The sequence below is a fragment of the Musa acuminata genome, chromosome BXJ3-7, assembly GCF_036884655.1.
Source record: "Musa acuminata AAA Group cultivar baxijiao chromosome BXJ3-7, Cavendish_Baxijiao_AAA, whole genome shotgun sequence".
In the NCBI taxonomy this organism is placed as follows: Eukaryota; Viridiplantae; Streptophyta; class Magnoliopsida; order Zingiberales; family Musaceae; genus Musa; species Musa acuminata.
In genome coordinates, this window is record NC_088355.1 from 7,782,918 (window position 1) to 7,798,727 (window position 15,810).

The 15,810-nt window shown below is 40.3% G+C and overlaps 2 protein-coding genes across 7 annotated transcripts; one reads left to right on the forward strand and one right to left on the reverse strand.

Moving 5' to 3' along the window:
* The first annotated feature begins 225 nt into the window (after window positions 1-225).
* Window positions 226-13,627, forward strand: LOC103991328 (transcription factor MYB3R-3-like). 6 transcript variants are annotated; one of them, XM_065160609.1, is made up of 11 exons: window positions 226-353; window positions 623-779; window positions 4,505-4,556; window positions 5,381-5,438; window positions 7,576-7,670; window positions 7,759-7,862; window positions 8,941-9,069; window positions 9,527-10,713; window positions 11,019-11,493; window positions 11,581-13,289; window positions 13,378-13,627. In XM_065160609.1, exons 2-8 carry the CDS (start codon window positions 643-645, stop codon window positions 10,656-10,658), a joined length of 1,707 nt encoding a protein of 568 aa, XP_065016681.1. In that variant the 5' UTR covers window positions 226-353; window positions 623-642; the 3' UTR covers window positions 10,659-10,713; window positions 11,019-11,493; window positions 11,581-13,289; window positions 13,378-13,627. The 6 variants fall into 6 exon arrangements, with proteins under 6 accessions (XP_065016681.1, XP_065016680.1, XP_065016683.1 ...); XM_065160608.1 differs by having other exon boundaries at window positions 11,581-11,651; window positions 11,820-13,627; XM_065160611.1 differs by having other exon boundaries at window positions 11,019-11,108; window positions 11,193-11,493; window positions 11,581-13,627.
* LOC135643541 (protein rough sheath 2-like) lies at window positions 11,783-12,948 on the reverse strand. Its single transcript, XM_065160614.1, has one exon. It carries the CDS (start codon window positions 12,946-12,948, stop codon window positions 11,950-11,952), a length of 999 nt encoding a protein of 332 aa, XP_065016686.1. The 3' UTR covers window positions 11,783-11,949.
* Window positions 13,628-15,810: the final 2,183 nt, after the last annotated feature.

Sequence of the window (15,810 nt, forward strand, 5' to 3'; positions counted from 1 at the left end):
AACACCAAAAAGCGAAGTGAATGGGACCGTTCGAGGTTCAAACTTGTCTCTCGCTAACGGTAAAGACACTCACCGTCAGTGACCGGTGCCGCCAGACCTGCCATTGTTGCCCAAACGCTAACGCCCTCATCACGGCGCCGTCACCAGACTCATCGCTTCCCTTTCTCCCTTCGTATATAGTATTATTTTATTTCACCCCCCTTCTATCTCTCTCTGACCGTCTGCTTCAACGGGCGAGGTTTCCTTTCGAACGACCTTCCCGTCTTGGGGAGTCCCGCCAGCTTCTTTCGATTCGAGGGTTTCGAATCAGATCTCGAGCTCCCCTTCCGCCCTACGCTCCTCATCCCCTGGAGGTACTCGATTCTGCGGTCCCTCTTAATCTTCTGCGTTGCTGATTGAGCGATCTCTGTTCATGAATTCCTCCTGGAACCGCTTTGGATCGATGCTTTTCTGGAGTTTTGTCGATCATACTTGGTCTTGTTCTCTTCTTTGTTGGTCTCTAACCCTAGTCTTTTGAGTCGATTGCCGCTGTTGCTGCTGGTTTCGGATTGGGAAAATCTATTGTTACTTGGGTTCGGCCGTTGGAATTGCTTTTGATGTTGTGTTTTGATGTGATTTGTAGGTTATAGGGGTTTCTTTGGAATGAAGATTGAGCAAAGTTGTGTGGAGAACAAACAATCTGCGGCAGCCTCGAGCTCATCCCTGTCCGAGGGAAGTTATGGAATGACTAGAATGTCACCTGCTGTTTGTAGCAGGCCAGCGCCTTCACCATCGGGGAGGTTTGTTTTGTTTGTTAATTTTGGATTCGGATGCTTAGGGTAGTGATGTTTAAATACGGATGCTACGTTCTCCATTGAATTTTGATTGATTATCTAAGTCGACTGATTGGTTTTTGAGCTAATGGGAGCAGTAGCTAAATTGTTTTTTGTGTTCAATTGCTTCAATATGTGAGAAGGTTTGTTAAGTTTAGTTCTTTTACTCTTTTTGCATATATTTTATACGAATTTCAGATAACTCAAGAAAAATAAATCTCATGTAGTCTTTTGTAGAATTAATGTAGTTAATGAGACGATTAATTCATCGACTATATTGATTAACAGAAACTGGCTTGATCTCCTGTGACATGAATCTTTCAGACATTTAATTAGTTCCACTTTGTCTAAGGACATCTTAAGGTGAACATAATGTTCAACCTTCTACTAGTGCATCTTTTTAGATTCTCTTGTTAGAAAGCCTTCTTTTGTATAATATTATGATACCCTAGTTTAGCTCCATCTCGAACGTGGAAGAATAATTGAGTTGGTTTTTAGGGCCAAAGTGGGTGCATCACCATTAACTTAAGACTTAAGTATAATAGACCAATGGTTCAGACTTATCGAGATCTCCAGTTGGATCATGACTAATAGTATTAGAGCATTCTATTATTGCTTATGGTGAGGGGCCCAAGTGGAAAAGAACTACTTGTGGGTGGGTGAGATTGGAGGTACACCACGTTGTGGAGCCATCACTAAGTTGGACTATACATTCAGTGTATTAGGATGATTTGGAGTTATGTTTGGGTCTTACCGAGGATGACAAGTCTTAAATAGGGAAGATTGTGACATTCCAGCTTAACGGATGTGAGAGACAATTGTGTTGATTTATAGGACTAGATTGAATGTACCACATCAATTTGGACTTAAGAAGATTAACCTAGACTTAAGGAGCTTTGGATCAGTGGTTCAGGTTCATCAAGTAAATAGGTAAATTACTCTGTTGGGCGGGATCACGAAAAATGTTGGAGAAAGCCTTTATGAGATAATAATAGAAGTTGCCAAGACTTGCTTTGGTGCTTCTTTTTGTATGGTATCACAGTACATATGATGTATCTTTTAGGCAACCTAATGATACGCAAGCTTTCCTTTGTTGAGGACCGAATCATTCTCTCAAACAATAGCAGCAGATTTATGACTGATGATTTCTTTTGAACTCTAAATGGGAATACAGAAGTTGAAAATTACAAGAGTTGGATACAAAACTTGATAGCAATCTTTTCATGGCTTACTCTCTCTATAAAATTATGGTAATTTTCTTGAACTCAAGACCATCTAGTATTACTCTTTGTATCCATGGTGCTTGGGCCCGGCACTTTACCTCAGTATACCCATGTTGCTATAACACAATATGATTCTGATGTGGTATATGAGTATGCAGCCTGGTTGGACTGGTTATGACCGAGGTTGGACTTGTTGATTTCAGGTTAGAACCAACCAATTCTCTCAGATTTTGGATCATCAGTCGTTGGAGAAGAAGAATTTGAGAGAGAGAGAATGGTAGCACTAAGAAAAATAAGATGAGGGAAAAATCATGAGGCAGAGAAGATGATGTGTTACTGTTGTGCTGTTTCAATTGCTTGCATGAGGGTGCAAGAGAGGGAAAGTGCACTTCATGTATAGGTTTCTAGATTATAGTTTGCGGTAGGACCTCTTGGGGTAAAGTTTTACATGTACCTAGAGAGAGATATTTTGAAAGCAACTCCTGCCCCTGTCACGTGGGATTCAGTGCTAATTCATACAAAATTATGAGGTTGCTCTAAACCATGGTTCCATGTTTTGATCTGATCTCTAAATATCGGGTGGTTCGTATTAGTCCGATGGTATGTCAGCTTCGCCACATGGATTCAGTATGTGTCTCCCAACACTGCATGTACTCAAATCTTAAAACACGTTACATACCACATGCTGGCATACTGTGTGATGGTATGCCTGCACATACAGAACCCATATGGGTTCTTGATTCAGTATCTAAAAGGTCAAACCATGCCCTAAACAAAGTTTGGTGGTGTTAAAGGATCCATGTAGCTAGCCCAAATAGTTGTCATATTATAGCTTGTTTTTCACACATTACAACTTAGATCCTTTAACAAAGCAGTTCTATTATGTGCAAAACTAACAGTATCTCAGCCATATGATGATGAGAAAAGCTAGTGGAGGAGAAGAGAAAAAAAAAACAAAGAATAAATTAGAAGGGGAGAGGATAAAATACGATACAGGTAAGGAGACAAATAGAAGAGAAGAGAAATAAAAAAGGGGAAAAGAAAAGAAAAAAATCTCAGAAATAACTTTAGTTTTGAAATGGTATTAATATATTTTTAACATATAATTTTTTTTTTACAAATTAGTATAGATAAAAATATAAAAAAGTTAGGTCATATCTTTTAAAATCTAGACTCATGTACTCAGTTGCTAGGTACATGTAAAAGTGTGGAAAGACCTCCACTCTTTCTGCAAAATGTAAAACTATCACTTTTCTGTTGACATCAAGAAATTGGGGAATAAAAGTTCTGTGGTCTTTTAGTGCACACATAAGGCAAATTTGACAGTCCAAAAACATTGATATTAATTACATGTGTATGCATGTAGCGATTGGTCTTCGTAATGTAGCTGCGTTGGTGATTTCTTTTTGGTTAGTTTGTACTTTGTACATTGACTAATCAGAATTTGGCATATCCTTCTTTGTTTTGGTATTGGTTCGTGAGGACCTACATGATGGGACCTGGATATTGGTGTTATATACTCTACAGAGTTTATCAAATTCCTAGGATTTGAGTCCTTAACTATTCTAGCTGGGTGCATTTAATGGTGATTTTCCATAGTTCGTTTAAGCATTTTGCTTAAAGAATCTACAAATGAAAAAGCTGCTAGACAAACAAAAGCTTTAATCATAGATTGTTGCAAGGTTTGAAATATCGTACCGTACCGATGTTTCGACATTCGCTTGGTACGGTACGATACAATATACCGAGCGGTACACCGATATATATATATATATATATATATATATATATATATATATATATATATATATATATATATATATATATATATATATATATATATATATATATATATATATATATATATATATATATATATATATATATATATATATATATATATATATATATATAATTCGGCGACGTCGCCTCATTTTTATATATAAAATATATTTATAAAAGGTGACGTCGTCGAAAAAGGCGACGCGACGTCACCTTTAATATATATATATATATATATATACCGTCTAGTAATGGGCGGTCCGTGTACTGGTCAGCTGACGGACCGGTACGTACCACCCGTACCTGACGGTATTATTCGAAACTGTATACCTTGAATTGTTGTATAAATTCTTGGAGGTTATTTCATACATAATGAACGTCTTATGTTTTTGGGAAAGGGGTACAAAAGATGAAGCTTAAATAGGCAATAACTACTTTTTCAGTGCCCAAGTACACTGAGTTGTTATGCAAGCATTGATTTTGCTTTTCTTACAAGTTATTTTTTTTGTTTCATGTACTGCTTCGTTTGTTAGAAATGGCAATATTTTTTCGGTATTTGTCTCATTTTCATATTTAAGCTTCAAGATGTATGGCTGTGCCCTTTCTTTTACTAATTATGTGTTCTCTTTAGAAAACTAATTTATATGGACTTCCTTTTGTCTTTGTTGGTCTTTATCTTATATCTAGGAGAACTAGTGGTCCTATAAGGCGAGCTAAGGGTGGTTGGACACCACAAGAGGTAAGTGGCTTTTCATTGTTCTCGGCTTCTATCGTATTTGGATTCATTAAGAACCACAAGCTATCCAGAATTTCAATAAATATCTTTGAATTATTATCTGACTTGGACTCGCAAATTTGTTGTCTCTCAAACCCAGATGGGTATTGCGACCTGATGAGGTCTCAACCCAATAACTATTTCCTGGTACCGTGTTTGACTAGTCTCTCATGGATAACGACATGTTGACAACATTCAGACACATATTTGTCTGATTAGGCATGGAGGCTAAAATGATAAAAGGGTATACAAAGAGGAATAATAATTTGCTAATGAATTATTTGAGTCACATATCATTTATTGTTGTGAATGCAATATTATGATGCAAGAATATAAGAAACTCTGGAAATAAAAAAGGATCTAGTGCCATTTCATCTCCAAGTTGTTTCTTGTAATATAAGCAAAAACTTTGGTAAGTTTTTCTGCCTGTGCGGAAGCAGAAGTCCTAGTAACATTATTTTTTTTCACTTTGATACAATAATGTTTAATTTTTTAGGAATGATTTTTTATAGTATCTTTTCTATTTGGAAAGCTGGAAGAAAATCTGACCAAAAATTAATTAGCTCAAGGGAGCAAGTCCTTGATTTCTGAAACCGCAGAAGTTTTCCTAAGAAGCAGAGGATTCTATTAAATACTGTTGTAGTGCTTGAATTTGTATTAGGCATACTAGACATTTTAACTTACATCTAGGTATCTTGGTATTATAAGTAATTTAATGATCATCTGAATGAATGCTCTCATTTTTTTCATGCTACTTATGTTTAGTTTTTCTTTTTTACATGGCATAGGATGAGACATTAAGGAAAGCTGTTGAAGCTTACAAAGGAAGATGTTGGAAGAAAATAGGTATAGTGATCTCATGCTACTGCTTATTCATTATGATCCATAGACCAAGATAGTCTCCTTTAGTCCCATTTGTCTTCTTCTTTACAAATGTAGTTTGCAAATTTATGCAAGATGTATATTTGCACCAAGGTTCGTCATAACATAACGTACCGCTCGATATAGGTGGTATGTATTGTTCCAATAGGGGACCAGTATGGGTGATACATTGGTACGCCCCCATATACTGTGTCAGTGTGCTCAATATGGCTCGGTGCGGCTTGATATGTACCGTACTGATAGTTGATTGGTACCAGTACGAACCGATAAGGCGAACCATGATTTGCACATCATGATAGCGAGCTTTGGTGTCAGGGTAAGGTTGCAGTCATCGAAACAACTTTTCTGCTAGTAGCTAAGGCTGCGTACATTGGCCCTCCACAGGAGCCATGTGTCCTTGAGTCAACCTTTATATGTCTATATGTATGTACATATAATGAATGATATCTTTAGCAATTGGAGAAATTTCTTAGAGTTTTCAAGAGTGAGGTTTTTGATAAGATAATCTGGAGCATGAAGTTTAACTACAGATCAACTTAGCAAATTGGTCTTGTTACTAAGTGGTTAGTACCTTTTGATTTTATAGTAGACATGAATAGGTAACGCATCAAAATTTGGAAGCATCTAGGTATAGAGGGAGTATAGACACTTGCATGTCTTTGGGGTGAGAGAATATTTTTTTTGTGAGCATCACAAGCATTACATGTTTATGCTTGAAGCTTTATTGAAACTTTGCATGGAAAAGAACTGTATAAGAAGGTTTCTTAAACATTCTAAAAAATGCAAATTTAGATTTATAGTAATTTGTATGAGCAACTAGAGCTAGTTCATGACAGGATTTAAATCTCTCTCAGATATGGTACTGGTATATTAGGGAGTATGCTTCAAAATTATCTTGAAGCAAGGCTTTCATTATTGGTCCAATTATGATTTTGACAACTTATTAATTTGGTACGGTCCTGAGGTACCAAGTTTTAATTGATTGCAAACTGATAAAAGGGTTTGTGAATATTAACCGTCTTGTAGTATCTTCGAATATTTCAGGTGATACTTCTGTTTGTAGTGGCTCTTGTTTAGTGTTATTCACTGGAAATTCTGCTCAGCTAAGTGTTGCTGTCGATCTAAGAAGGTCAATAGTTTTCTCATTTATAGTATGAAGGGTAAGATTCATGACTGCTCTAGTACAACTAGTTGATAAAGAGGCCTTTTGCACTGAGATCATATTTATGCTTCTTATGCTTCAGTCATAGACAGTACCAGAGAGACATGCATGCAATTTGATTATGAAGCAAATTTCCAGTCTTGAATCTAATAACAGGTTGGTGCTACTTTAATGAAAAAAGAAAAGGAAAATTAACATCTAGTGAGTGTACCTGTAGTTATATCCATGATGATCTTTGGTGCATAAACTGTTAATTTTATATGATGCCATACGGAGACCAAGGAGGTTTTAAGGGTCTCTAAGTTTGCAGGTATGATGATAGAAGGTGATCCCAGCATAAATCAGTGTATGTTCAGATTGTGTGGATTCTAGAATCAAAATCCCAAGTTTTTGTCCATTATATGAGAACTTTGGCAGTCTCACTAGTACATCCTGCCAACAAAATCTTTCAAAAGAACTTGAGAACAACAGAAGTGTTATTTCCCCACTGTTTGGATTACCTGGGTTCTGGTGTCAGCTTCTCAGTTGCCACTGTTACAAAGATTTAAATCTGAAACCGCTTCAATAGGAGGAGAACCAACCACTAGGCTAAGGCCTAGTTGGTTAAAATGCTTCATAAAACTAAATTATAGCTTTTTTATTAGGGACAGGATATATTATATGTTCCAACTATCTCCTTGATATTATTTGTTTTGCATCTACTAAAACATAATGAGATTTGTCTTGCCCAGGCATCTCTTTGTACTTTTGTGTTAGATCATCTTGCATGGAGCTATGAGTTATTGGTTTATGTTACAGTTGTTGCAAAAGTCTTTTCACTTCAAAGGTTTTAAATATATAAAGCTTTAGGATCCTGAATAACACTGCAACTTTTTTATAAGAAGTTACTACAAACATTCTCCAATACTTGATGCTATATGTTATTCTCTGTCTGTGCAGCTGAATTTTTTCCACATAGAACTGAAGTACAATGTCTTCATCGGTGGCAAAAGGTTCTCAATCCTGAACTAATTAAAGGTCCATGGATGCCCGAGGTTTGATGCTTGCTTCTTTTCTTAGTATGGTGTAGCTTTAGAGAATTAATACTTCAAGACACGATCTTATTTCCCATTTTAATTATAGGAGGATGAGAAGATCATCAGTCTTGTAGCAAAGTACGGGGCAACAAAATGGTCTATAATTGCAAAATCTCTTCCTGGTCGAATTGGGAAGCAATGCCGAGAGAGGTGAATTCAGATCATCTGCTTTGCAACTACTTAACTCAATGTCAAGAAGAGAAATTTATATAATGGAATTTGTTTTGAGAAATTTATTCATTGTAATTACATTTTGTTTTGAGAAATTAGTTTCATAGTTCTTTTTTATGTCTAAAGTTTTACCTCTAAGGGGAATTTTTTCTATAAATGTTTAAAGTTGTTTACATAAAATAAATGACAAATTAGGAAATTAGGTGAACTTGAGCTTTCCAAATAGCTACTTTGGCCAAAAATAATGTAAATTTATTCTTATCAATCTTCTATCTTGGTGATAATGAGAAAATGCTAATAGAAGAAATTTATAGTTTGAAAGAATGACCTCTTTTTGTTCTTCTTTTCCTAATATAAATAATTTTTTCCCATTTGCCACTATAGAATAAGAAACAACAATTTTACTCCTAAATACTCCAAGGATGTCAGTCAACTCCATTTGCACATACTGGACATAAGGGATTTCCATGACTCCATGGTCTCTCAGAAAATACCGGTCAATATTTCACACACTATTGCAGTCATAACTTCTTTAGTACGGAAATGATCTTTAGTTAATGAAAATCAATTTTGGAGCATCTTGTACTCAAGAAGCTGTATTATGATATTAATAGGTCATCCTTCGAAGGTATAATACACTTGGCTTCTAGTGATTTGCTGATGTTTGTTCCCATGAAAAGTGAATATGAACTTTTACTTGAATTTCTGGTTTGGTGGTTGATTAACTCTTTTCTTTTCTATATTTCCTGTTAAACTTCTAAATTCACCAAAGAACCTCATTTCTATGGTTTAAAACTAATCTATGGACTCGACACCTAGCGAGCACCAATATCTTGTTACGTCAACATTGTATTTTTTTTTTAATATGACTAGATTTTTCATTGTCCTAAATGAGAAAACTAATCTGGCATCCATGTTTTGATTCCAAGTACCTACTTCATGTAACTTCTATAGGCTGTAAGTGACAACTTAAATCTGTAATTTTTACAGTTTAATGATATCATAATGAACTTATGGTTTAAAATTCATTTGAAGGAGCAATTTTTTAACTTTATAGGTGGCATAATCATTTGGATCCTACAATAAAGAAAGATGCATGGACCGTAGAGGAGGAACTTGTGCTCATGAATGCCCATTGTGTACATGGAAATAAATGGGCAGAAATTGCAAAGGTCTTACCTGGAAGGTATCGACTCTCGTCAGACATGTTAGTCAGTTGTATTTTCTGGAAGTCTTCTAATGGTTTAACTTCTTAATCATAGAAAAGGAAAACCTGAACATGTGTAAAACATGCATATCTAGGCTTGTAGCTTCTTGCAAAATTTTATGGGGCTTAACTGATTACTTTCTGTAATGCGACTCCTATTGTGAATTATCTTTTTGGATTTCATCCACTCAATTTTTGGTGGTAAGGTTATCTTGTCTTTGTTATGCTCTTTACTATGAGCACTTATCTGCTGTTTTCTATGGACATACTTATTTATAAGTCTGGACATTATATAATGTAAGTGAATGTATTTAACATTTTTATAACTAGTATTAACTGACTTTATTTTTGGTAGATACTCGTCAAATTCTGGCTTTCTTCATTTGCTAGCACTCATCATTTTGGTATGATTTTCTAAATCTCTTTCTGTGGCTAGGACTGACAACTCGATAAAAAATCACTGGAATAGTTCCTTAAAGAAAAAGTTAGATTTCTTCATGGCTTCTGGTAAGCTTCCACTGTTTCCAAAACCTGAGATGCTTGATGATTCAGAGGCAATAACCAACCTAGATGGTAGACATTCACTTCTTAGTTTGAGCGAAGGATCAGATACAATTACCAGAGCTTTTTCTGGATCAGTTTGTTCCTTTGATTCTGGTTTGCCTGCTGAACCATGTAAATTGGAAGACCAAAATAATTGGTTGGCATTGTCAACAGTTCAAGACTCTAAGACAGAAGCTTTAACAAATTTGACTGTAAGGGGAATTAATGATCCAGATACTGGATGCAGCAAGCATACCTCGACATCTGATATCTGCACTAGATCTGATCCAGAAACAGAGTTGGCAGAGTGTAGCAACTCCGGTGAGAATGATCAGCTGAATGATACCTTGCAACCAACAAAATCGAAGTTGGAAGCTCCTCCTGTTTTTGGTTCTCTCTTTTACAAGCCATTCCAACTAGAAGATGTTTGCCTTTCTGCAGCTTCTACTCTATTAACCACACATGATTCCATCCAACAATCATACTGCTCAGCGATTGTGACTTCGCCAAATAGTTATCTGACTCCTCCCTCTGTGACCGGGAGGAATTCAATTCAAAGTGTTGAATCTGTATTAAAAAGTGCAGCTAGAAGTTTCTCCAACACTCCCTCTATTTTCAGGAGGACAAAGAGGGAAGCAGAAACGATGTTTGCTTCTGATAGTAGTTCGTCACAGCCAGATAGGTTAAAAATTCTGGACACTTCTGGTACTACTGTAGAAGGAAAGAGTGGAGATAACTCAGAGGCAACCGATTCTTCAAAATTCAGTTCTAGTCCTTGTGACAGTGGAACCATATTATACAATGGAAAGAGCTTTAATGTTTCTCCCGCGTACAGGTTGAGGTCCAAAAGGTCTGCAATCGTCAAATCAGTGGAGAAGCAGCTTGATTTTACATTCAAGGAAAATGATTGCGATGGTAATATTGAACACCTGAACTTGCCTACAGACAGCAGTTCCCATAGTTCCAATACCATCCTTCCGAGCATACAGGAGAGGAAATTAACTGAGCCTCCAATTGGATCGTAAAGTGCCAAGAACTAAAAAAACATTAAGATGGCCATGACCACCTCATACACAAGATGTAAGTATCTTTTGTAACCTTGATTTGTTCCAAACGGTGCATATTTTGGTTGATACAAGTTCCCTTTAGATATCTAACATGGACCGAACTAACTTATTTAGTACTCAATTTTTAGTTTTGCACTTATATACGATACCATACTGAAGGATTTCCCTTTGAATTTTGAAATATACTATAACTACCTACTTATCTGCCCTTTTTTTTTTTTTCTCTTTTGAAAGATTCTTGCTATCGGACAATTATGAACTGATTATTTGCCAATTATGACCTACTAACTTGTTTTTTTTGCTCCTGTTTGTTGACAGGTATGATTCTTACATGGATCTAGCAGGTTAAAGACTTGAGATGTGCTGCAGATCCAAAATTGAAAATCTGAGTAAACATTTGGCGGATTGGTAATCTCCACTGATACCCAGTGGTCATGCAAGTCTGCGTTGGTTTCTCATTTGAAATGTACAGATGATGTCCTAATTTTGCAGAAATATGCTATTTTGCACAAAGGATGTCCAACTTACATGAAGATGTTCAAGCATCCAAAACGGCATAATTGTACATAAACAAACCCCCTTAAGATGAGAGAAATGGTTTTAGAAACCTGCAGTGGAATAAAAGCTCATCATGTCTTCACTCGGCCTTCACGTCTACTTCCAAGTAGGATTCTCGTCAATCATCGTCTCCTTGACCTTTATACTCTGTTGTTTGCTATGTCGTCCATTTACATCATGGTATGCTACTATCGTATTCATCATGGTATGCTACTGCACCGGAAGCTTCATCAAGGTATATGCTATTATCGTATTCAATCTTCGCTTGCAGATGGAACGCTTAATTGGTCTCTCTATTCAGTTGCTTGTGTTTGCTTTGTAGTGCCATGGCAAACTGGAAGACTGACGGACCTTTGGAATCTGAGGGTAAAGCTGCTGCTCCAAATACCCAAGGTCTGTTTCCCTTCCTCTTGCATCTATTTCACCTTATATGCCACATGACCTATGAGGTGATAAGGATGGAAATGGCCCACTACTGGCCCTATACATTTTGAAAGTTTGTTAGGAGTGCCTAAGTGTTCAGATGCTCGATAAATGAAAATTATAATAGACATCAAACAGAGTGACTCTACACGATTCACTGACTGCTACGATTCAAGAACAAGGAAATCTGAGGAAAAAAGCTACAGACGTTGGATGGTAACGCAGCGACACTGATGCAGAAACAGAGCAGCCCCAACCCCTACTGCCCTCAGCGCTCGTTCATCTCCACCGACGGCCACTGGCGACACCCGAACTGCTCCAGAAACTTGCTCAGGCTTATATGCTTCGTCGCCCATTGCTCTGTCAACTTGTGCTCCTTCGTTTCCGCCTCCCTCCTCAGTCCGGCAATCTGCTCCCTGTACTCCGCTTCGATTCGTTCTAGCGCCGCCTGCTGCTCCTCCCTGAGCGCCCTGATCTTGGCCTCGATCTCCTCCATCATCTCCCTCCTCTTGCAGGCTTTCTCCGCCTCCAGCTGCAGCTCGACCCTCTTCAGCCTCCAGGCCGCTTCTTTCTTGTGCGCCGCCCACGCCCGATGCCCTTCCTCCAGTTCTTTGCAGCACTCGACCAGGTCGGCAACGACGCGGCCATCCACCACGGCGAACCCAGGTACAAAACCCGGACCGCTCTCCACGGCTCGCTCTGCTTGCGTCCAGGGCATGCGGGCAGGGGGCGCAGCGGAAGGCGAGAGAGTAAGAGCCACGGAGGGAGATGGCGGCGGTCGGTGGGCGCCGTTGGTGTTGGAAGAAAGCCATGGGGGAAGTAATGGCGCAGCCATCAGCTGCTCTTTCACTAGCTTTTCCGCGAAGCTCTCGAGGATGCGGTCGTACTTACCCGGATCGGTGGAGCTTACCACGGACTTGCTAATCTCTCGCTGCACCACCCTCTGCTGCTTCTCCTTGAAGACCTCCCACCACTTGCCGAGCCTTTTGGCGGTGCGGCCTGGGACCTCAGCGGCGATCTTCTTCCACTTGTTGCCGTACTTGGCCTGTAGCCCGATCACGAGGCGCTGCTCCTCCTCGGTGAGCGGCCCCTTCTTAACTCCCGGCCTGAGGTAATTCTTCCACCTCTCCAAGCAAGATTTGGCGTCCCTGAGCAGGGGCACGTTCATGCGCTGGGACACCAGGTGCCACTCCCGCGGCCCATTCTGCTTCACGTACGCACACAAGACGGCGTCCTCCTCAGACCTCCACCGCTGCCTCTCCTTCATCGGCAGAAGCCAGTCTCCATCTTACAAGACACCTCATACCGATCTGCAATCAACAGTGCCTAAAAATCTCGGGTAAGTTTTGGAGAAGGCAGATTTAAGAAGATGATGGACCACAAGAATTAGGAACCGCATATGGATGCATTTAAGTCAGCTGTCGGAATGCGTAAGTTCAGCGAACCAAAACAATCAAAATCTAAAGGTTCGAAACAAAGGTGGGATATCAGACCAGCAGCGTGTTTGATCCCCGAGTGGCATCAAAGAAACATCACTTCTTGTACTACAAGGCGAACAACAAATGCACACAGTGGGCATGGCGTAATTGACATGAAACACAAGGAAGAGTAAGTCTTAGTGTGTCAAAACCGTAGAAGATGAGATGGTACATGAACAGATCCGAAGCTACTTCAAATTCTTTTGCAATCTGTGCAGGTCCTTGAGATGTGAAAGACAATCAGTACCAGCTAGCCACTCGTTCATGCTGTGGTGTGATTGCAACAAACATGGAAAAGACAACTTCTCTCCCTCTGGAATGGCTCTGGTAAGGACTTCCACTGCCCTCTAAATTTTCAATTCAGAGTCTACTAGGTCATATTATCTGTGTTTATTTCTACTACGCTGCCCCTTTCTATTGTCTTTTAGTTCTACATTTCCAGAGGTATGCATCCTTATTTCTTTTCAATATTGTTAGAATCTTTGCCTTGTTAGAAATAGAGAAATCCACATCTACAGAACTACTTTTTTTTTGGAGATGAAGACCAAGCAAAGAATGGTCATGAACTATAAAGGAGAAACCTCAGGAACATGCTTTTAAGCAAATAGGTCAATAGAAAAGCATGGCATCAGGCCTCAGGAAGGCACTGAGATGTGTAGAACAGAAGAACGAAGACTTACGGCGCCCTCCGTCCGAGCTTCGGTGCGGAGTGTGTCCTGCTGTTCAAACCCAAGCAAGACAGCTCAAGGGTAGATACATATTGAAACATGACACTTGGTGAAGAGAGAGAGAGAGAGAGAGAGAGAGCAAGGGAGGGAGGTGAAGAGAGAGTATAAGTAGAAGGCAGAGGCGGAGGTGAAGAAAGGGATTACCAACCTGGTGCGGGAGCAGGACCCTGTTCTCAAAGGATCCCTACCATCAATCTTGTCAAATCTCGTACCTACCCGTGTGACCCACAGCACAGCACGTAAAGGAGAGGGGACGAGAATGGTAAAAAGAGAGAGAGAGAGAGAGATGGGAAGCACGACAAAATGACAGGGAATCCCTTTGTTTCTTTCCCTTTGCCTTTGCTCCACTGTGTCGATCAAGACAGAGTCCAGCATTTTCTGTCTCTTCGTTCAGTGGAACCCACCATGGCCACCAGAGCCGTGGACTACACAGAGCGCAGAGAGTTGAGGAGACGGAAGGGATTTGGTGACGACAAAAGGAGCGCGGTGTAGCTGAATGAAACAAGAAGAGACAAGAGAAGGGGAAGTAGAAAGGCCAGTGAGTTGAGTGAGACAGAAATGACAAAGGAAAAGGATTTCCGTCACGTCTTTTCCTGATACCACAAGCTAGTAACGAGAGAAAGAGAGAGAGATAGAGGGGGTGGGGGGTGGGGAAAGAGCCAAATGAGAGAGAGGAGGTCGAAGTTAACTTTTAGCTCTTCCTACCTCCCAACACCACCTACCCACCCCTCTCTTTTTGGTCTTTTCCTCCTCTTCGTCCTTCTTCATCTGCTCTCTAACAGTATTCGACCCTCAGCACGCACAATGCAATCGGCGATGAGAACCAGCACATGTTGGCTCGGTTCATATTAGAACGTACAAGATTTGAGGACTTCTTCGGTGACAAGCCAAGGAATCCTGGTTGTGTGCTCCAAACACAGCTGAGCTATTCCTCCCTACAGATTGCTACCTTCGATGATCTTTCGTTCCGTCATCAAAGGAAAAAGAAGATTTAGAAAGAGAGAGAGAGAGACAGAGAGATGTAACTTCACGGGAGAGAGGACGAGGAAGGGCTGGCGCTCGTCTCTTTCTCTGCAGTGGAAGCATTAAATCTTAACAGTAGCATCGTACAAAGGCGTCACTTTTCCTTCCTCTCAACTCTCGTAGAAACACCAATCTCCCTCTGTGACTATACTCACGCTTGCTACCGATACTGTGTGGCTCTCTCTCCTCGTCGTTAACCCGTCTCTTCCCAACCTTCCGTGCTGCTTAGGGTTTTGGACGGTAGGGCGACCGACGCACGAAGCTTGGGTGGGGCGAGGAGTGAGCGAGCGAGTCATGGAGTGGTTTTAGGCGACACTGACGTCTCGTCCGCCCCGGTACGAGCGGGAACTTCCGCTTTATCTACCCTTCCCAGCCAAGGCCATGATTAGAGAGAGAGAGAGATATGTGGGTGGGGTTGACGAGGAGGTGGTGGCGGGGCCGGCTGTCTCGGGGGGAGTGGAGCAGGACGGTGGCGGAGGAGAGCACGCGGCAGTACTGCGCGGGGGGAGGAAGGCGTTGGGGGGACTGTGCTCCGCGTTTCGCGGCACACGGAGAGACGAGGCCATTTCTACTCCACCTCCTTCTTCCTGTCATCTCTATCTCCGTGCACATGTCAGTGACTCGTTACGTCCCTCTCTCCCGTGCATGCTGCCACCCACCGCCTCCCCCGCCATTTCCTTTGAGCCACAGAAAGATCCACTGCGGGTTTCTCTCCGACCCGTACTCCAGCTCTCCTTTGTGACCCACCTCCTCCTTCTCTCTCCCGGTGGACTCTCCCGCTGCGCGCGGCTCTCGCAGTGCACACATGGTTGATTAGGAAAGGGATAATGATATGGAGAAACAGACACCGATATCATTAAGGAGGGTAGTGTTTGAGTACGACCATTGAATGCGAAATGA